This window comes from Embiotoca jacksoni, unplaced genomic scaffold (genome assembly GCF_022577435.1).
Source record: "Embiotoca jacksoni isolate LCO1_2020_lvr unplaced genomic scaffold, fEmbJac1.0.p SCAF_1, whole genome shotgun sequence".
NCBI classification, from domain to species: Eukaryota; Metazoa; Chordata; class Actinopteri; family Embiotocidae; genus Embiotoca; species Embiotoca jacksoni.
Window position 1 is genome coordinate 19424285 of NW_027185229.1, and position 21957 is coordinate 19446241.

The window sequence follows — 21957 nt, forward strand, 5'->3', positions numbered from 1 at the left end:
GGGGATGCAAAGAGAGCCGTCTATTATTCCAAACTTCAGCAGCCCCTGAATGAAGCCCTGCAGCCGGATAAGTGCATTCAAACAACACGTTTTTCTCCAGTCACTGACTTCAAGGGCTTTAAAAGTCGCATAAAATGTTTTCTCTTCTGTGCATCAGAGTAATCTCACCATCACCGCAAGCAGCCCTAAAAACTCGTTGTCTCCATGGAGACTTGTGATTGCGATGTGTGCGTCTTATGACATGAAGGTATTTACATAAATGCCTTTAAACTGATATTTTCGACACAAATACAACGTTTATTTACAATCTTTTACGCGTATTGATGGCGCTTTGGAGTGTGCGCACAAAACCGCAGATTCTGCGCGCTGGAATGTGTCCACGAGCATTTTTTTTTCCACGGGGAAAGACGCAGACCACTGATACATATAGAAAACTGAATGGTATACTATCACCGGTGGAGCAATACTGGATGTTTGGGGTTGCGGCGGGGCAGGATCCGACGCAGCTCGTGGTCACTCTGCAGGGCAAACAGCTGATGGGGCGGTCAAAAGGTCAGCAGCCAGGACTGACTACTGCTGCTCTCTAAACAAAGCTTTCATTGCACGCATGTGTGTTCGTGACCCGAAAGAGTCCCGGGTCAGCGCTGCCAGTGCAGCCTCCGAGGGCGCAAACTACACAGCATGCTGATCTGATTAGCTCCCAGACATATCAGAGCTCATCTTAGTTACTAACTGCCAAAGTGGATGCAGTGAACAAGACTCTTTCTTTCACTGCAACTACCAAAGTGAGTCTAATGACAACCAAATTCGTCTGTTTGTTTTTATTTGTGGGTCTGCTACCCCTTAATCCATGGATGAGCTAACCTGTTAGGAAGTCCATGCCAAGGTACAAACCATATTTTCAAGTAATGTGTAACCAACAAATGATTATAATGATAAAACTCAGAAACAATAAATCAGTGTAAAATGAATCATGAATTCCTGTTGCTAACAATTTAGAAATGATCACGTAGTAACTTCAAACAATTTTTGAAGTTGCATGCCATAGAATTGGATAAAATTCAAAACAAATGTTTTTCAGATACATGTAGGCCTAATTTGTCAGCACCTGTTGAAGCAGAACAATGTCTGTTCTCATTAAAATGCTCATTTAAGATATTTCTTCAGTCAATCAGGTGATCTGGTGAAAGCATCTAAGTGTTATATTTTCATCACCAACCGGACAGATTAATCGAGTGACCCCAGACACTCAGAGGCTGCAGAGATGGTCAGATCTTTGTTTGGTCACGCTACTAATCAAAGAATTGATCACAGTCTTAAGACATGTCTCACTGAATTTCCACTGACAAAATACATTTTTAATCCAATTAATATTTCAGTTGTTATTATGGTTACACAATGCATTTCATTTCCTAACGAATTTGTGTTCTCACACCAGACCTTTGTCATGGCACTTGATGGCTTCTAAAAATGGGAAAAATAGGCTCGATAAAGTAATTTTGCCTCCCAATTGTGGGTCAATCAAGCCTGGAAATGAATGGCATATTTCAAAAACCTCTGCAGCTTCTTAAAGATACACTAAAAAGCGATCTACTTTTATCCCAGACTAATCACATCATTCTACAATTGCTAAAATTAATAATAATTTAAAAAAATTTTTTTTTTTAAAATCCCTCACTTACCATAATGTGTGTAGATAACCACATCTACTCCGGACTGCACGTGAGAGCCGAGGAGGACGAAACTCACGAGAACCTTCCGTGAAACGGGTGGTGATATGCTGACACCTTGTGGTCAAACATGAGAATTACACACTATGACAAGTGCCCTGCATATGATGCAATGAAGAGACCAAAACAAATATTAACAGCTGTCTAAAACAACAGGAAGTAGTCACCCAAAAAAATGAACTTTGCACTGCCTCCACTCCAGCCAAGAAAGGCAGCCAAGTAGGTTTTTATGTCATTTGATAATTTAAATTAGCACATGTTCCGTTTCAAACCGATTAAGTAACTTTACGACGCTCCCTTATCGCTACTTTCAACACGACCTTTGCCCCCCCCCCGGTCGTCGCATGCTCACTGCTGCACTGCAGCATGCTCTGGGTAATAACTAGCGGACTGTGCACGCTCCGACACAGTCACACTGTCAAAGACCTGCTCGTACATTTGCCGAGGTTCGTGGCTCGTAGAAACATGTCGTCGTCGTCGTCGTCTGCTGCTAAACGACCGGTTTCGCTACTGGGAACTATGGCGTTTGGGGGCCGAGCTGACGCCGAACAGAGCCTGGAGATGGTGAAGGCTTTCCTGGGCAGGGGACACAAGCAGCTGGATACGGCCTTCATGTACGTGGATGGAAAGTCGGAGACGGTCATAGGAGGCATGGAGCTTCCTGAAACAGGTATTCTGGAGGCACATATCGGTGACAAACACCAGTACTGGAGAATCTGTGTGTTTACCGCACACCTGGGAGTCTAAAGTGACGTAACTAAGTACCTGCTGAATTTTTAGTTGGCACCCGCTTTGCATTGTGGGTAACATCTAATGTTTACTATTTATCAAGGCAATGTTTACATGACTTTTCAAGTAAACATTTTTTTTTTTTTTTTTTTTTTTTTAGTTTTTACATACTGTAGTTTTCAAATTCATTTATATATAGCTACTATAGCCTATGTAATACAAGCAGATCAATGATATCAAATCAAGCTCAACCCCTTTAAAACGCTCCTGGCCCATTGTTTGGGAATTTAGGTATCCATGTTCCTAAACTGCACTGGTAGTGAAATACGTTTTCAGAGGTAAAAGTACCATGAAGTAAAATTACTTCATTAAATGTCCTGTATGATTACAAAAAATAAAATAAAAAGCACACAAGCAAAATAATTAAAGTACAAATACTGGTTTGGTCCCTCCGACTGATATATTATTATGTATGGCATCATTATATTAATAATAGTTCATTCAACCCTTACTACACACTGACTTTTGGAAAACATCAGAAGAGAAACGGGTTGGAAACCAATGGTTTAATCTTTAAAAAAATGTGTTGTATTTTAAAAGCTTATTATATTATTCCAAGTCAAGTCTTCATCCTAAAAGTAACTGAAGCTGGTAAATAAATGCAGCGGAGTAGAAAGTACAATATTTTCCTCTGAAATGCAGCGGTTCGGCAAACTGCACAACTTATGTTGTACACATTCATACAGAGCCTCTGAGGTGTGCTGAGACGATGTCTTAACCTGAAAATGACGTACTGTCATTCACTCGCAGTAAGCCTAGCTACCAAGGCCAACCCCTGGGACGGGAAGACGCTGAAGCCAGAGAGTGTGCGCTCCCAGCTGGAAATCTCCCTCCAGAGGCTGCGCACCGACTGCGTGGACCTTTTCTACCTCCACGCCCCTGACCACGAAAACCCCATCCAGGATACTCTGAGGGCCTGCAACGAACTCCACAAGGAGGTGCGCAGACCAGGCAATTTATTTTCTGAGTAAAAACCTCAAAACATGATGTTGAAACATTTTCACGACACACCAAAAGTATCAACTACATATTTGTCCATAGTGTGTGAATTGTAAAACGGTTGATATTGCACCCGTGAGATACTTTATGCTTACGTGACAAGATTATATTAAACTGTGATTTCATGTTAAAATACCACCCTCAGGGAAAATTCAAGGAGCTCGGCCTGTCGAACTATGCATCATGGGAAGTGGCTGAAATTGTGTGCATCTGCAGACATAACAACTGGATCGTTCCCACTGTGTATCAGGTACTATTTCACGTCTTATAGTTAAAAGATATAAGGCAAGGCAAGTTTATTTGTACAGCACATTTCAACAACAAGGCAATTCAAAGTGCTTCACATAAAACCATTAAAAGCATCAAAACATAAGGAAAAGGACTTTTAAAAACAATTAAGAACCTCATCTCCAATTAATCTTAGAATAAATCAGCTGCTCTACATACGACCATGTTTCACCCCTCTGTGACTGTTAACATAATCGCAGTTGTTCTAGAAATTCTTGCGATAAAATGTTTGTGCCGCCACATCTGTTTGATTGCAGTAGCAGTCGTCAAGCTGAGAAGGATCAGTAAAGCATCGTTTCATTAGGTGTTCGAGACCTAATGTTTAAGTGCTCATTATACTTTCACATGACCTGTTTGACTTTCATTTACATTCCCAGGGAATGTACAATGCCACTACAAGACAGGTGGAAACAGAGCTGCTGCCATGTCTGAGGTGCTATGGAATGAGATTCTATGCGTACAATCCTCTAGCAGGTACCGTATACGTGTTCGCTGTGGTACACCTCGCAGTCGCCTTTTAGTTGTTTTTTTTCAATTAATACTAAGCTGCTACATATCTCATGTCACGTCCTTATTTTTAGCCATGTTAGCAGCATTGCTTTACAGATGCCAACATCAGCTTGACATAATTTAACAACTATTAAAACTGTCATGAAATTTGATCGACATATTTTTTAGATGATTGAACTTAACTTTAGTAATCCTCTGACTTTCCCCCATTTGCGCCACTATGAGGATAATCATTTTAAGTTGAAGAGAAAAACAGGACACCCAACTATTGTAATACAATGGGGGTGGCACGGTGGTGCAGTGGTTAGCATTGTCGCCTCACAGCAAAAAGGTTCCGGGTTCGAATCCGGTCCTGGGCCTTTCTGTGCGGAGTTTGCATGTTCTCCCTGTGCTTGCGTGGGTTCTCCAGCTTCCTCCCATCATCCAAAAACATGCACGTCAGGTTACCTGGCACCGCGTTAGTGGCAGCCCGTTGCAGCAGCTCCCCCATGAGAGCCCCCCCGCTGCAGTGAAGAAATTTCCCTTTGGGGATTAATAAAATAAAAAAAATTTGTTGCACAAGTACACTCATGTCTCTCCGAGGACAAATCGCACTCTTCGATGATCACTTTTCATCTAGCGACATCCTCGAACTTCAGATTTGTCCAATACTTCTGGACGTAAATGTGAAAAATGGATGACATTCCCATTGAGCTTAAATATACGTTGAGTTTAAGGTAAATTATCAAATCCAAACTGGTGGTGAACATGGTAAACATGATCTGATAAACATCAGCATGTTAGCACAATAACGTTACCATTTTCTGTCTTAAGTCTTGTTTCGACATTAACTGCAAGTTTTACTCAAAATGTGACTAGAATGAAAGCAGTGAGCGCACACATACCTGTTTAACGTGCCGACTTCCTCCTCTGCCAGGTGGCCTTCTGACCGGGAAGTATCATTACCAAGACAAAGATGGCTCTCAGCCTGCAGGACGATTCTTTGGTAACAACTGGGCTACCGCGTACAGGGACAGGTGAAAGACCGGCACTTTGTTTTTGAAATTTTTTCTTCTCCACCAACAATTCTTCTCATGTTGTTGCATGTTTGGGATTTTGTCAACACTGGAAAAGAAAGTAGTAACGACCGTTCTCTTCCTCTAAGATACTGGAAGCAGAGTCATTTCCAGGCCATAGAGTTGGTTCTGAAGACCTTGGAGACGGTGTACAGCTCAGAGAAACCCTCCATGACTTCTGCTGCTATACGCTGGATGTACCACCACTCCCAACTCAAGGTACCCACCGTACAGGAATAGCTGCAGTGACATTAGATTCGAGGCTCTTGTGAGTCGTTATTATTACTATGGGGTGTAATAACTGATAACTACTGAGCTAAGTTTGATTTAGTGCCCTTATCTTGCATCATTTAGTCTTTGATCACTATTGCAATGCGGTATTTTTTCAGTACCATGTTGGGTTTTTTTACACTTGTGTAGGATACAAGTCACTAGGTTTTTTTTTTCCTGTTATACTTGTATTTACATTTACTGTGTTTACCCACAGAATTTTAAAATACATCCTTTAGAAATAAAATACTAAGATGTGCATAGCTTTAACTGTATAAACAAAATAAGCACCTCATTGATGGACAGTTGAAGATTTAAGGCTGCTCAAGACTTGTGCATGCTGACAAGTTGCTACTGCTGAAAACCTTTTTACCATCCAAATATCCTCATCAAAACTATATTGTAGCTCCACAATACAATTTTTTACTGTCTACTACAGGGTGATCTTGGCGATGGAGTCGTCATCGGCATGTCAAGCATGGAGCAACTTCAGCAAAACTTGGCTGCCGCAGAGGAGGGTCCTCTGGATCAGAGAGTGGTCGATGCGTTCAATGAAGCCTGGAATCTCGTAGCTCACGAGTGTCCAAACTACTTCAGATGAAGACCCTCAATTTACTGTGGTGATAAAAAAAATCTCCATTACAGTCTAATCAAATATCAGAAAACAAATCTGCTACAGCCCTCTTTTCCTTAATTACAAACTTTAATCTTGTTCTTCAAATCTGATGAGTTGTTTTCTTTTGAATGCATCAACTGAACACCTTTGGATTACATAATTAGATTTAAGTTACTGTATAAATGTAAAAATGACAATTTCATGTATTTTCAGAGGAAAATAAATTTTTAGGAGTCTGCCTTAAATTTTCTCACATCAACAAAATGTTTTCTTTACATGAATATTAGCCATGAGCTGGGTTGGTGTAACACTACGAACAAGTGAACAACTCAGTTCAAGGCTAAAGAAGAAAATAATCAAAGTAAAAGGACCGGTTTGTGTTTTATAGGTTTAAAAAAAAAGAAAAAGAAACAAAAAAGACAGACAGATGAAAGAGGCACAGACTCCAGGAGCAGCACTGGCAGTCAGGATGAAAGGTTTCAAAATGAATGTCCCTCTGCTGTTAAAGGCAAAAACAAGTTTTTTTTTAAAAAATGAATGTGGACAAGATCCTGCACTTGCAGAAATTTCATTCTGCATCGTCCTCATCGTCGTCTTCCTGCTGCATCGGCTCTTCCTTGCCTGCCATGTTCTCAAACTCTCCAGTTTCCGAGTTCCACATACATTTGATCTCCACCTTGAATTCTGCCATTTCAATAGCAAAAAGTTTCTGTGGACAAAAGAAAGGAGCCAATTTGAACCATCAGTCAAATGAAATAGGGTTCTGTATGTTACTGTCAAAATGTTTACATTTATTCAAGAACTCACCAGAATGCGAGCCTGCTCAGGAGTTAACACGTCTCCCTCCTTACAGACCTCATGGTCCTTCAGCAGTGTTACCACTCCTTTCATAACAGAGGATACAAAATGAGACTGTCATGTTTCACTTTCAAATGATGTGAAAAATGATCTTTCAGAGCAGAGAGCTGTGTCGTCTGGTGCACTGAGACCTCATGTTGCTCAGGCCACAGACTTCCATTAATCTAAAAAAAAAAAAAAAACCCTCAAAAACCCATTCATGAACATGGACATTGTTGGGTTTTTTTAGTTGTTTTTTTTTTTTACAGTCAATCCCACATACACTTTCCTGCTGCCATAAAAACAGTTTAGTGCTGCTCATGACGGAAAAAAAATAATCCAGGCAGAAATGCATTCATCCCTGCAGAATGTGCTAAAAACTGCAGGGCCTGACATTGAAGATGGAAGTCCTCAGAAAGAACTGCTTGGCCTGGGGATAAACGCCGGTAAGCTTTGAGAAAAGGATTATCACATTGTTTGTTCAGTTTTATTCATGAGATTTATGCACAGCAAGAAAAATACGTGGTTTAAATCGTACCTTTCTTTAGAGCAGTGGGAAGCCCCAACTGCCTCAACTGGGGCTCCATTGAGTGAGGAAACTGTTCAAGAGGTCCCTCATCTAATGTTAAATCCATCTGTGCCTGGTTGCCTCCGCGAGCATAATCCATCTCTTTGAAATGACTGAAATACCTGCAGGTAGAAGACATCACAGTCAACTGATGAATGACGTTTGGAGAATCACTGCAACAGCTGTTTAATTTAGTAGAGCCGTACTTACTCTTGTACTTCATCCTTTGTTTTATTTGTGAATAGCACACCCACTTCTCCACGCAGATACTTGGTGACCTGTTCATTAACAAAGGCAATAAAGAATTAAGATCTCTGATACATTTTGGTGGTTATCATTACATTTTCAAATTTAACACCACTATTAAAACCTTGCTTACCTTGTGCAAATTATCTTTGTATTCGTCTGTATCCCTTTTTCCCAAAGCAACAACCATGACTTTATTTTTGCCGAAGAAGAATCTGTGATACAAAGACAAAACCAGTCGCTCTGTTGTCAGAGACACTTTTAAGAACTTAAATGCATGATTACGCACTGACAGGTAGAAAGCAAGTGTCCCATGTCATAAAAATACAAACACGCAGAACACTTAAATGCTGCCCTGAATTCAGAGATACGTGCCTCTCAAGATTCACCACAGTCTACTGCAACACACAAGTTCAAGTGTAGGTACTAATGCAGAAATAAAACTTGATGTAAGGACCAACAATAATCAACATGACATGAAGAAGCTCCACATTGATTTACTGTGATTATTATTTTCCCATGTTAAAAAGTTATAGCAGAACTTCCACACGCCATTTCTTATTTTTCCCGGTTGGTGATATTGCATCATGATTAAATGTGTTCTTTTAGGAAAGACTATATGCTCCTCATTTAAAATGTTCTCAGAAACTTTTAAACTAATGATACTAATACTACAAGTGATGGGTACCGTGAAGCAGAGTTACTGTTACCTGCTGTGTTTCCAGGCTGTCCTGATGTCTTTCAGCTTGTTGTTCCTCATATTGGCCACGGAGAATATGAACAGGTGTCTGTAAGTGTCCACACATTTCCGTAACTACAGGGAGAAACAAAAAAAAAATAATTTGTAGAAGTTTTAAAAGTGAACAGCTACAGTTAACCCAGTTTAACAATGCGATATTTCACCACTGGATGGTGAACAAACACTCACCTCCTCGATTAATTTTTGTTTGGACTCCAGTCCTTTCTTGGCTGTTTTTGTTAAGGAAACTGAGGGGAAAACATGCGAAAATTAGTCGATGTGTTTATCGACGTCAGCCAGCAGTTAAGAGCTACAGCCATGCTAAGAGTAGGTTTAGCTTGTTAAATCACTTCTGGTATATTTTACGGATCAAGAATAAGTCTCTCAAACAAAGAGTCCAGTTTAAAGCTTTAAACAAGTCGATCTGATAGTACGTATTACAAATTAAGCGTTCATTTTCTCACTTTTCTTGTCTCTCTTTGACTTCGGCATGGTTCCCACTCACGATGGCAGAGCAGCAGACGCACACGTGAAGTGAAAGGACCCCAAATGTTTCTGTTTGGTGAAGCTGACCATGTGGTGCCCGACTAAAAAAAAAAAAAAAAAAATTAAATAAGGGAAGAACACGTGGACTTTTAAATGGAAGCATTCTCTTACGCTCCAAGTGTTTACACGTATAATAATTGTATAAATTAAGCTAAAAGTGATGTTGGCATTGGCAATATTTTAATCAAATATGTGTAATAGATCGCACTTCTTGGGATGTTTGACCCTGAGCTTGCATATGACATAATTACTTATTTTAGTAGATACATTTTTATCAACAGGAAAATGTTTCGTGGTCTCTTCTGATTGAGCCCCCAAACACGATAGGGTGAAACTGCGTTGTATATGCAGTCTATGGTTTGAACTGATAGGGATTATGTGCAAATTAAATCGCTAGGGGGCTCCTGAGTCAAAGCAACAGCATGTACTGCAAGTGTGCATGGTATTACAGCAGTAAAGAAATAAATTTTTGAATTTACAAATAAATCCATGTTCTGTAAGTCTGTGTTTTAATATGTAAATTGTATTCGGATGGCAAGGGATCTGAGTAATTTAGGCACCAGGGCCATTAAATCAATTTCAGTTAGGCTACTTCTTTTTTTAATGGGTGTAATAACAAACCATTATGAAAAACAGTTACAGTACATCCACAGTGATATCATCTTTTACACAAATGATATTGAGTCACTTTTACCCAATCTGCAGGGCTGGGTAAAAGTGACTCGATATAATGGTAATACCAGTGAACAAAGGGATAAAACAAGACATGTCGAGACAAGACAGGACAAGTCGAGAGAATAAAAGACAAGGCGAGTCGAAGTAAAATATAAGGCTGAAGTATAATACACTCACAGAATACAATTATATACAGTTGTTAGAGTCTATAAATCATTAGAGAATAGAATACGGTCTAATAGCTGGAGGCATTAGGTTTTCAGGTATAAAAACAATATGTACATACTCAAATCCATCCCAGGCTCTTGAACAAAATATCTCAAGAACCGCTTTGAGGGGATTCCTACAAATTTGGTACAAACATTGACTTGGTCCCAAATATGAACTGATTAGATGTTGGGGAACAAAGGTCAAAAGTCTCTGTTACCTCACGTTCATCCACTATTTCAAACTGAAAGTCTCGGGAATGCCTCGAAGGATTACTTAAATTGTGACAAAACCATTCATTTGGATTTAAGTATGCCCTACATTTGGGTGCACAGTCAAAGGCCACTGTTACCTCACATTCTCGTGACACAATGCCAAAACTTGGGAACAGAAGGGGAGAATGTGAACAAATCTCACATTTGGTCGGACCTGAAATGATGGCACTAATCTTGGGTCTCCACCTTGAAACTGTGGCAGTTGTGTAGATTTTTTTTTTGTGTGTGTGAAACATTCATGTTTTAGAAATTGTGGCTTATTTGCAGCAACATCCATATTTGGAATCACTGTCTCCTGTCATTATGTTCTATCAGAATTAACTTTCTGAGCCAAGGATGTAAATACATGGATTGCTTCAAAGTTTTCACTCGCATAAACAGCTGTATGAATCTGGACAAACATGGATGTCAAGTGCATCTTCTTAATTCCAGTTATTATGAGCAACAATTCATCCAACTAATTGATTGAAAACAAACAAATAATAGACAACTTAATAAAGTAGCCTACCAAATGTCACGCCTGGATATAAAATGTAAAGCAAAATTAAATGGAACAGTTGTTGTGCAGTCTACTTCATCCTATTAATTAGGCTTATGTCTGCGATCCCACCGTCACCGTGAACGCGTGAGGGAGGGAGAGATATCGAGAGGGAGGTGGGAGGGGCGGATGTAGGTGATAGTGCCGAGTTTAGCACTTTGCAACATGATCCGCCAGGAGGCCGGGCTCTGCGGCGCTGCATCCTGCCTCACCACACCACATGGAGTACTGGATAGAGCCTCGGTAAACAGGGGATGATACAGAAAGAAGGTGGACCGTCTTCTTCTGTCGGCTGGCTATATGAACCCGCATCAACAGCTTCCTGCAAAAGGCAAAGGCGAACACAAGAGATGAGGGAGACGGGAAGTGCTGCCGGTTTTTGCGGTCTGCGTCAAACCTCTCGCTCCTTCAGGAGATGATGCCCTCTGTGCCTCTAAAAGGACTTTTCGGGTTTGTCGATCGCTCGTGAACACCCATGCTGCGGGGGTCCATGTTAATATCTCGGGGTAAACATCCAGCAGGGACAGTGATGGTCCCTCTATCTCCAGCCGCTCAGTCACTCTCAGCATCTGCATTGTAAAGAGAAACTCGTCCTGGGGGAGTCGGATTTTGAAGGAATATGCAGAGATAAAAAAAACCAACAAAAAAAAAAAAACAGTTTTTTTGTTGTTGTTGTTGTTGCATTCATACAGAACACAGCCATAGCTGGGTTTACCAACATGAACTCAATGTTTTTTTCCGACACTCCGCCCGGTCCGGTCTGCAACGTCCCCACCGGGTCGGGCAGCGCCCTGCGAAATGACCTGGGCTCCAACATCCATGTGCTGAAAACCCTCAACCTGCGATTCCGCTGTTTCCTTGCCAAAGTCCACGAACTGGAGAGGAGAAACAAACTGCTGGAAAGCCAGCTGCAGCAAGCTTTGCGGAAAACGCAATACCGCCACCTTTACGCCCGCGATGTCGCCGTACAGACGGACGGTCCCGAGTCGAGATTGCCGGGCACCATCTGGAGTTTCACCCACGTCCGGAGGCAAGGGGAGCGCTTCGAGACCGTGCACGGGCCCGGCGTGACGTGGACGCACCCGGATGGAGTAGGGGTCCAAATTGACACCATCACCCCAGAATTGAGGGCTCTGTATAACGTGCTGGCCAAAGTCAAGAGGGAGAGGGACGAGTACAAGAGAAAGTGAGTGAAGTCATGATGATTGCTCTAATGTAAAGTGCTTGTAGATGTATGTGATGCTCATATTTTCACCCCAAAACTGACACTTCAGAGCTGCTTTTCATCTCAGGCCAAGACACTTCCAAATTAAGTATTTGCAGAGGAGAGAAATCAATGAATGATTTTCTTTTCATTAATACTATCCAACCGGAAACGCTGTGGGCCCTTAGGCCATCATCACTGCCCTCACATATCTGCACAGAAATAAGAAAATAGCTAAACACAGACGATCCCTGTAGTGATTTCTCATTAAGCCTTCATTATGGTCCACACTGTAGTCTCCCAATTGCCACAAGACAAATGTTTGACTCATTATGTCACAGTTTATAAGGCAAGAAGTTGTTCTAATGTAGACTTACATTACATCTGGGCACAATATTGCTCTTGAAGATAGACTCACTTTTCTCATGTTAAATGGTTCACATTTAAGCAAAAACAATTAGTCGACAGACAGAGAATTAATCAGGAAAATTGTTCAATGAATTGTTTTGGTCCTTCATATTATCCAATTTGATAATGTGTCACTTTTTCTGTCTACATCAGAGGAAACAAAATATATTTGTGGTTTGGGCTGATGTCTGTTATTTTATGTTTTCTTACATTTTATAAAACAAAATGGCTAATCAGTCTGTTGCGGAAATAATCCAGAAATAAGGGAATTATGATTTTATTGAGAGTATGACTTGGAGAAGGTATTTTCGTCTACTCCTCACTTTGTAACTTCGAGCTCATCGGTGTGACTTTTCTTACATCCCGTGTGGATGTAGTGGGACAGTATAGCGGAGAGAGATGACAGACATCACAGTGATGGAGTTACACTTGAGATAGGATTTCACATGAAGCATTTCCTTTTAATAAGACAGAGAGACTTGAACTGATCCTGTTTCTCTCACACTTCTGAGGAAATTCCTTTGTCTGGCTCTGTCTCCACCAATTGTTATTCCTTTCGTCACATGAATTGTGTTTCCTTGAGGACTCACTGCAGCGTGCCCGGCTGACCTGAACGTCACTGCTGGCTGGCTTGGCTGGCTACCGGCGGGAGACATGCCAAGAGACCGGCTGCTTCTGTCTGCCGTCATGACTCAAGCAGAGAGGCATTTTTACAGGCCTCTGTCTGCTCGGTGTGGTCTGCCTATGACGAACACTGACTTCCTTGTGTGCACACTGACTCAGTAACATAAAATGTGTGTGCTCTCCCACTCCTCTGGGAAACTGGATATCCTGTCCAGTCATCCCCTGTAATACCAGCATGTCCTTTTTTGTGCATTTCTGCTGGAGAAGATGGACAGCAGGGACTGGGACAGCAGCCAAATTGAAAACTCCTGCAGCTGTAATTCAAAATACAGATCTCTTGCTCTTTAATTAGGCTATCGTTAGCAAATATCCAGATAGTGTACTTCACACACTCCTTAAGTGTATATTAGGCCCCCAAATAGTAGCTGTTGAGCTGTTGTAAGCTGGTTTTCTGTACTTTCTTTTTTCCTTTTCCTTTTATGATCATCACAAGTGACAAATAGGATCATTTAATTCTTTTTACATCTGGAAAAATGAGGAAAAAGACACATTTAGCCTATTTTTATTGGCCAATAATCATGGTAATCAATCTCTTCCTGTCTCTCTCTTTCCTTCCTTGCTCTGAGCTCAATAATTGCATCACCACTGAGTTCACTGGCCACTTGCTTTCCTTCTGTCTCCCAGTTGAAATCCTTTTTACTACAGTCACGTTTCAGCCCCATCCCGCCATGCTTTTTCTGTTCGGTGCTCTTTGTGTTCGGCCATTCCTTCAATCCACCCTTCCACAGCCCCTCCACCCCTCTGCTCCACTCTGTGTCATACATACTGCTTTGTAAGGCATCCTCATTCCCGATGGAGGCCCCCCCCCCCGATGCTCCTACACTGCCCTCCTGATTTATTAAAAGTTTACGAGTGTGGACACACACATGAGGAGATAGATGGCCAGTTGGCCTGTTTCTGATTCGACCACTGGCATTTGTACCTTGAAGGACTCAGTTGTTTACTCTCTGTCATTTTGCAGTACATCTCTTTCTGATTAAGGAATCCTGGGGCAAAACTGTGCAATTGGTAACACAGATGCTTATGAAGTTGAATTTTGAATTTAGAAGCTGTTTGACTGCATTAAAAGGCTGCAGATTTACGGCAAAAATACTTACCAGGAATATACTGATGATAGATAAAAATGTGTAAACAATTATCAACCAGCTTGCAGACATTGCAATGACAGATAGCTGTAGCATCAATCATTGCTGTTTTGAAATTTTAATTTAAATTGCATCATCGTTTGAAATATGTCAACAGTAAACATAGCTCATTGCCCAAAACCTTTAATAATATTTTCAGTTTAAGAGCCAGAAATATAAACATTTGAATCTACGGGAGGGCTTAATATAGCTAATAAAAGCTAATACTTTACAATACATACTAACAGTATAATTTAAACATCTGATGTATGTGTTTTAAAAGAAATGAAGTTCATCTTTAATTTGACACATTTTTTAATCCTTCCTTCTGTACATTTGATTATTTTCTTAATATTTATACCATTTTTGGATTGGCTTAATTCCTTTTCTATAAATTATTTTTATTGTGCTACAGTGTTGCGTTATAAACTGCAGGTGTGTCATATAGACCAATCACAGGGTTAGTTTGAGTCATACTGTCACAAAATAGAAGAGGTACAGTTGCTGTTTATTTTCATTCAGCTTGTTACTTAACCGTCTTTAGATAAATGTAATATGACCTGCTCATTGTTACAAAAAAAAAAAAAAATCTCATTTGACCTTAATTATATTTCCAAACCAGTTGCTCTCCATTAGACAAAATCCTTTTGGTGTAGAGAACAATCATGTTCTTTCAAAGTATATTTGTAGATCAGGAAAAGCTCTTTAGGAAATTTGGGATTTTATCCACACATGCTCAATTAATCTACCAGATTTTTCACTTTCAGAACATTGCTGTGTTTATTCACTGCTGTCATATGTAATAGTGTCCCTACTAATACATAGCCAGTCTCTCCCTCTGTCTTTTACACACAAGCATACAGCACATACACACACTGTCCCAAGAACAGGCGTCATAAATCAGAAAACCAGCTTATAAAAGTGTCCACTTAGTGCCACAGTGTCTGGACTTCAGGGTTACATACCTCTCACAAAACGACCGTGCAAAGCAAGGTGGGTAAGGTCAATGCCTGTACCCTCATTCTGTTTCGCATCACCACGAAATGTATCACTTGGTGTGTCAGTGAGGCTCTGCTGGTAATTGCCACCAGCATGCGATAGTGCTGAAAAAGCCATGAAAAAAGTGGCTGACATTGATGAACGTATTTGACAGCCGATAACACACTGCTTGTAAATTACGAACAGAAGGTGTTAGCAGCTGCAAATGTGAGCTGTATTTATGTGACCAAAACGGAAATGTGCAAATTCGTTTCAAATTTGCATGTTATATTATTTTTAGCCACTGTGCAAATTACAGCACGAACAGATAGATAAAGACTAAAAGACAGCTGGTATACTTGCAATAGTTTTCAAAGAACTGTATAAATAAAGATATTTATAAGAAAAGAGCACACTATAGAGTTGATATTAGTGTCATAAATGTATGGCAAACAGAGCCGTAGGATGCCGCTATGGAGGTGATAGAAAGGGATGCATAGAGCAGAATCATTTGTAGTATTAAACCCACTTTTTCAGTGCAGTGCCTACTGGTGTTTTAGACATACTTTACTGTAGTGTTAAAGGGCACATCAGTGAAAGGCTGTGCTCTGGTTAGGATTTGAGCCGATCATTGCTCTGGCCACCCCTAATTGGTGGTTTGTTCCATCACTGAACAGGGGCCAAACAACTGTCCTGCTGGATCACAGTGTGGGTGAAACAGGACATATAGACCAGAACAGTCTCTGGGCCTCCAGGGCATGTTCTTCCTGTATGAATAATTCACATGCATCTGAATTTAGCCGTGTGTGAATCAATGCAATGCAAATTTAGTGAAGACACTTTTCTGAGGCTTTGATCTTGGTTCCTTTGCTTAATAGGGGTAAAAGGCAGAGTTGAGCCTCTCTTTTAAAAGTAGGATTCAGGCTTGTCTCCTTAAAGAACTCTGACTAGCGTGAGGTAAACTGTGATTCCAAAGCCGAAGGCTGCATTGGGTTTCAAATATCATATGTCTTCACATAAAAAGCAACGTGCTGCGCTGACGACCCCTTCAGCCTCTGTCTGTGTTTATGGTGCTGACCTGGCCTGCTCATAATCCAGGCCGTCTATTCAGGAGAGGGATTTTCTCTAAGCCGTCACCTAGCACCAAGGAGCCGACATCCAGCCAGCCCTGCACCACATCCTGGCACGCAGCCGCTGCACTGAACTAGGGCCTCTCCAAGTGGAAGGCCTCCTGCTGCTGAGATACAGAGAGAGAGCTCAGTTCACTAAGACCATTGAGCTCCAGATTACAGTCTATATTGTCTCTGTTTTAGTCCCTGGGCCTCTGGGCCTCTCTGTGTGCTGCGCTTCTCTTGAGTTCACAACATGTTTTTTGTATATTTCCAGGCAAATTGCTCGGTCTAGGATTACAGGCCATCTTCGCTGCAGTTGAAGGTTTAATTTTGTCGGTTTCATCACCTTTACATTCATCGACCTCTGTGGAAACATTAAAAGGCTGCTGACATATCTTATTCCTCCGTGCCGTAGACCTCCGTGGTTGTCCAAAAATACATCAATGAGCCACACTTGCACTGGATGACATTTTCTGAATTACGATGAACATGAGCCCTAAGTTTATTTGGAGTGAATGCCACGTCCACTGTAAACCATAAGCACCGCAATATAAATCTGAGGGGGACCTGAGGTGATTCACAAGCCGGCTGACATGATCTGATACCAGGAAAAATGCAAATAAGGCAAGATGTTTCCATAAAAATGCTAATTAGCCCATGCTGTCAAGAAGCAACATTTAGCGACTTTTCGACTAGGCTTTAATGTCTGCTCTCCATTCAAACACCGTGCAAACCTGTGCTGAATGAATAAGTCAGCCGACTTAACCAAAATGCTGGGGCAGGATGCTATTCTACCGAAAAAAGCTGAACACATCTGCAGATTTAAGCAGACTGAACTGTTATCAATTATATATGCTCGACCTTCCCCGCCCCACCCATCCACCCTGCCCAAAAATAAATCTCCTTTATATGAGTTAGAAAAGGAGAAAAGAAGCTCTTTTCTTCAACACAAAATATTTTAGCTTTTTTTCTAAATATAGGAATCTGAGAAGGCCACATCGCTCTCACAGCTGCTCATAGACATATGAGTTGTGATGTGCGATTTTGAGTATGTAATTGTTTGGCTGCAAAAAGTCACATGCCAAAAAGATTGGGAGGTATTGCACTAGAACACCAAATGTTTAGCACTCTGCAGACCTCAAATAATATCCTGTTTACTTCTGTAAAGATGTGTATAATCTTTTTAAAAACTACAATGATCGGGTATTGTAGCAAATGACTGAAAAGGATTTGTTTCCTGTTTTTAAAGATTTACATCTCCAATGGACTGCAGAGCAATAGACAGGGTGGGAAAGAAAGAAAGTGCTGATAGACTGACTAACAAAAATCATTGGTTGCAGTATTTTCATGGAATTCATTTACGATGAGGGAGGAAGAAAGTTGTCCAGGGACACGAACCATTATTAAGACAAGAAACAACAAGGTGGAAAAAAAAAAAGATTAGAAAAAAGGAAATGCATTCTGTAGTTCACCACCCGTGCTTTCCTGTGCCTTTGTTCCCTCCATGCTCACGTCTAGGGCTGCTGCTGTGCTGTGCAGCTGTGGTTGATTATTCATGGGTATCGATACAGCTGAGAGCAGTGGCGCGTTGCCATATTTAAAAGTGCAGGAATGCACCTGTCTTTGGTAAGCACCGACTGCACAGAGAGAACATACTGACTGCACAGGAGGTTTACTTGCTAGATGGTTTTGGAAAAGCTCTTGCAGCAGTTGCAGGAAAAGTACAGAAAGGGACGGACAGTTTGTTAAGTCCATAATCATCAGACTCAATGCTTATTTACACCTAGTAATTTAACAGTGTCTTAGCCTTTCTGTTGAGACCTGCTCTGTTTGAATTGCTCCTGCACCTTTGGTAACTGCCTGGGTGTGCTGACACAGCATGACGACTTAATAGCCTCTCTATTTCAAAAGCTTGTTATTCTAGAGGAAATGTTGTTTTACCAGGGACCTCTGGAAACAACACACACAATCACATGCACTTCTTCAGACTGTATATAATGTCAGACATGTGCCAGATAGGAGGATGGTATGTGAGAGTCTTGACAGCGGTGTTAAATCTGCCTCAGCACTTCACACTTGACCTTAACATACAGCAGGACAGTTATGACTTTCCTCTGAGCTCTTTGGAAATCTTAATGTAGTGAGAGATGAAGTGCTTTAATCTCGTGGCAGCCTTTTCATTTTGGCTCTCACAGCGGCAAAAATTACTTTTGCCAAAGACACAAAATATAAATGAAAAATACAATTTGTGAGGTTTAAACTATATGTTTAAAGCTTTATGGTACGGCAAAGGTTTATTTACATTAGTAATGTTAAAAGTTGACCAACATTCACGACCAGTTGTAAAACAAACAGAATGCTGAATTTGTTTATTAAGCTAATAAATATGTATTTGTAATTTATGTATTTATTTTATAAAGACATATTGGGTCTTCAGTATTGTGGTTGGATTTTCAATATGCATTCTTATTAATGCCTCAAATTCATTTGTTCTTTTGGTTCAATTTTATTGGATGTGCAAACAACAGAAACATCATTAACTTGATTGCTGGAGAATCAAGACAATAATGTTTCTGTTATTTGTTTCTGTAGTTTTTGTATATTCACACAGGCTCCATGTAAAAAAATAATCAGTCATTCACCTCACTTGTTCTTTTAGGTCTAGAAACAGGTAACTTAGCCTTTACTGAAAAAAACCCCACATTCATTTGTGTGCAAAGACTCGTGATCACATGACACGTGATTGTGCAAATGTGAAACGTAATTTGTTCATGAGAAACGGGGTTTTGGAACATTTTCATGCTGTAATGCGTAAAGCCCGTGGAGATTCCCATGTGAAAACGTTTCCACATATTTTCCCTATGTTATTATATGTTCCAACATGTGGTAAACATGTGTCATTACATGAGATCGAATGTGTCTCGTGGAAAACATGGGAAGTTCATTTTTTTCTGTAAGGGAAGGTTCTGTTGGTCCTAGCTAAGGTGGCTGATTAACATATTTTGCATTGCAGTTTGCTACATGTGAAATACAATGTTGTTTTTTTTGTTAGAGCTGCTTTTAACAGTTATTTTCATTATTGACTATTGTCAATTATTGAATCGACTCGTTGATTAAATGTCTAGTTTATAAAACAGAAAAATCACAATTTGTCTATTACATCTTCTCATCTTGTTTTGCTAACAGTTGAAAACGTGAAGATATTCTGTTCCGACAAAGAAAATTAGCAAACTACTTATTAGAAAATTAAATGATAACCTTCAAATAGAGGACTAGTGTTGCTCTAGCTCAGGGAGTAGAGTTGGCCCTCCATTAATTGCAAGGTCGGTGTTTCAATTTCCAGCTGCTCTTCTCCACATGTGGAGATGCTAAAACAGAATTGTCAGGTCAGTGCATTGTATGATAGTTTGCTGCTTTCAGTGTTGTGTGCTTGTAAAAATCTTTTGATAAAAGTAGTATATGAATACAGTCCATTCTACTTCAGCAGGACCATATAAATCTGTGCTAGATCTGGCTCGCAGCTTGATAAATTTAGTTTGTTGTAAGTAATTAATTAAAACATAATTGTTGTAAAAAAATACAGATTTACTTTTTCTAACTCAAGCTTTTGCAGTTTTATATTCACTCTGTGGGGTTCATCAGGTGTGTGTACCCAGGGGTTCAAAAAATATTTGTCTTGCACTGATGTCTCATAGTTTCATTATGTGTCTCACAATTTCACTGTACACACCCTGCAGTGAGGATTTGTGTCAGAAATGAACATCTTTGTCTTCTTTTCTTATAGGATGTCACTCCCTGTGCAGCTCCACCCAAACATGGCCCAGACTTGCTTGTGCTCCTTTTTGAATGCACTTACAAGGAATCTCACAAATCCTTGTCATTTGTCATGCAGAACATCCAGCCAGCTCAAAGGCCCTCTATTATAGGATTGTTGAGACAGCTGTCCGGCTCTCTTTTCTCAAGTGTTTTTACAAGTTAAATCTGTACAGTTTTTGTGCAACTAAACGTCTTTGTGTACGTTAAGACAACATTCAGGAGCTATAGTGACACTATAAGAGGAAGAGAAATAAAGTAAATCAGTGGGAACATAACAACTTAACAGCAGAGTAGTGTGAATGGGGTGGGGTCAGTTTTCAGTGCGCGGCATGAGGACTGCAGAGAAAACTGATTTTGCGCTGTGTCACTCATTCTTCTGCATGCTGCACAAATATAACTCTCTGTTCTGCAAAAACAAAGGAGCTCTTGTTATTTCTCTGAAGAAAAAACAGCAATATAAACAATGTCTAAAAAATAACCAACCAAAAAAAAATTGTCTGAGCAATAGAATCTCACTTTCAGGTGCCTATCAGTAATTATGAAACTCTTGGTGACAAAAACTCTTGTGCCTTTCTGCCAGTTCTTCCCGCAAAGACATTTAACCGTCAACTATTGTGAGCATAAAAAAAACTATTAAGTGTGGGTGTTTTCACTTGGGCAACACCTTTGCATGTCCCTACAGTTTTAAGAATCACTGCCATAATAAAAACATGTTTCTTTGAAAACAATTATAATTTTTTTTCAAGAAACTCTTAGGTAATTTCTGTTGCTGATAATTACTTGTAAACACACCTTTATGTTTGTCTGGTTTGCAACTAAACTGACAGCAGCATCCCTCAGGCCAGAAAAAAGAGGGCTAGGTTTGGCTGTGGGAGTTAAGCAATTAGATAATCATTTGCAAAGTGAAAACAACTTAAGCTCACACCTATATTATTGGGAAAAGTCAGTGTGGCAATATGCACTGTGGGGCCAGGTCAGGACGGAGGATTAGACATGTTTCAACACTGGAACCCCATTTATCTGTCAGTCCATCACTATGGAGGGAGGATCCTCTGGTGTTGTTCCAAACCCTCTATTCAGACAGATTCTTCGATCAGAGTAAAATAGCTCGTAATAGTCCTTCATTTTTCCAAAGAACATCAGGAATAAATTGTGTCCAAGCTACATTTTCTTTTAATATTGCCTTGTTGTGCTGCAGCGAGTCTACATTTTTGTTCAGCCTGAACTTGCTTCTCAAAGCTGCTTTAGTGTTCAAATTCATAAAAAGTTGTTCCATTGAGCGAGGATTTACAGTAGCTTAGCTATAGAAGTTTTTGTCTACTAATAAGTCATGAAGATCCCCAGACACAAACAAAGTTTATAGAAGCTTCAATCCTGTTTGAGTGTGTAGATACATACTACTATTGTAAGAGCTTGAATTAAATCTGTGGTTATAAACGCAATCCACCAAGGTGCATACACACCTGGATTTTAAAGGATATGGGAGATGACAATGATTGTTTTATTTAATCTTACATCAAAAACACATCTATGATTTTATAGGGCACGAGGTAATAAACCATGTACCTTTGTACTCAGATAATCTGCCGTTCAACCAGCAAAAGGGGATTCGGACAAGCCCTAAATGCACATGCATGTTGGAGTCTGTGCTTAGATCAATAAAATATGAGGTGTGATCCAAAGGTTCAAAGACACCACTTAAAACATCCAAAAACTGTACCAGATTTTGATCAAGGAGCCGTC

The 21957-nt window shown here is 40.3% G+C and overlaps 3 protein-coding genes across 4 annotated transcripts in view; 2 read left to right on the top strand and 1 right to left on the bottom strand.

The window, feature by feature from the left end:
- Positions 1-1932: 1932 nt before the first annotated feature.
- On the top strand, positions 1933-6502 carry akr7a3 (aldo-keto reductase family 7, member A3 (aflatoxin aldehyde reductase)). The gene is made up of 7 exons (XM_069146083.1): positions 1933-2400; positions 3270-3457; positions 3664-3768; positions 4184-4280; positions 5233-5332; positions 5461-5590; positions 6081-6502. The coding sequence occupies exons 1-7, from the start codon at positions 2097-2099 to the stop codon at positions 6240-6242; spliced, it is 1086 nt and encodes a 361-aa protein (XP_069002184.1). The 5' UTR covers positions 1933-2096; the 3' UTR covers positions 6243-6502.
- Positions 6503-6625: 123 nt separating this feature from the next.
- mrto4 (MRT4 homolog, ribosome maturation factor) lies at positions 6626-9180 on the bottom strand. The gene is made up of 8 exons (XM_069146098.1): positions 9112-9180; positions 8837-8895; positions 8619-8722; positions 8042-8123; positions 7873-7940; positions 7633-7784; positions 7065-7141; positions 6626-6966 (listed from the first exon to the last, which is right to left on the bottom strand). Exons 1-8 carry the CDS (start codon positions 9137-9139, stop codon positions 6826-6828), a joined length of 711 nt encoding a protein of 236 aa, XP_069002199.1. The 5' UTR covers positions 9140-9180; the 3' UTR covers positions 6626-6825.
- A 1881-nt stretch (positions 9181-11061) lies between these two features.
- Positions 11062-21957, top strand: part of iffo2b (intermediate filament family orphan 2b) — a 28469-nt gene continuing 17573 nt past the window's right edge. For both annotated transcript variants that reach the window (XM_069146150.1, XM_069146159.1), the window contains exon 1: positions 11062-12074. In XM_069146150.1, the coding sequence (XP_069002251.1) occupies positions 11608-12074 (467 nt within the window). In that variant the 5' untranslated portion in view covers positions 11062-11607. The remainder of the gene's footprint in view (positions 12075-21957) is intronic.

Coding starts and splice junctions, on each gene's coding strand:
- akr7a3 (XM_069146083.1), top strand. CDS start 2,097: ATGCTCTGGGTAATAACTAGCGGACTGTGCACGCTCCGACACAGTCAC. Junction 4,281..5,232: donor TGCGTACAATCCTCTAGCAG/GTACCGTATACG, acceptor CTCCTCTGCCAG/GTGGCCTTCTGACCGGGAAG. Junction 5,333..5,460: donor GCTACCGCGTACAGGGACAG/GTGAAAGACCGG, acceptor TCTTCCTCTAAG/ATACTGGAAGCAGAGTCATT.
- mrto4 (XM_069146098.1), bottom strand. CDS start 9,139: ATGCCGAAGTCAAAGAGAGACAAGAAAA. Junction 8,723..8,836: donor AACAAAAATTAATCGAGGAG/GTGAGTGTTTGT, acceptor TTCTCCCTGTAG/TTACGGAAATGTGTGGACAC. Junction 8,124..8,618: donor ACAGCCTGGAAACACAGCAG/GTAACAGTAACT, acceptor TTTGTATCACAG/ATTCTTCTTCGGCAAAAATA.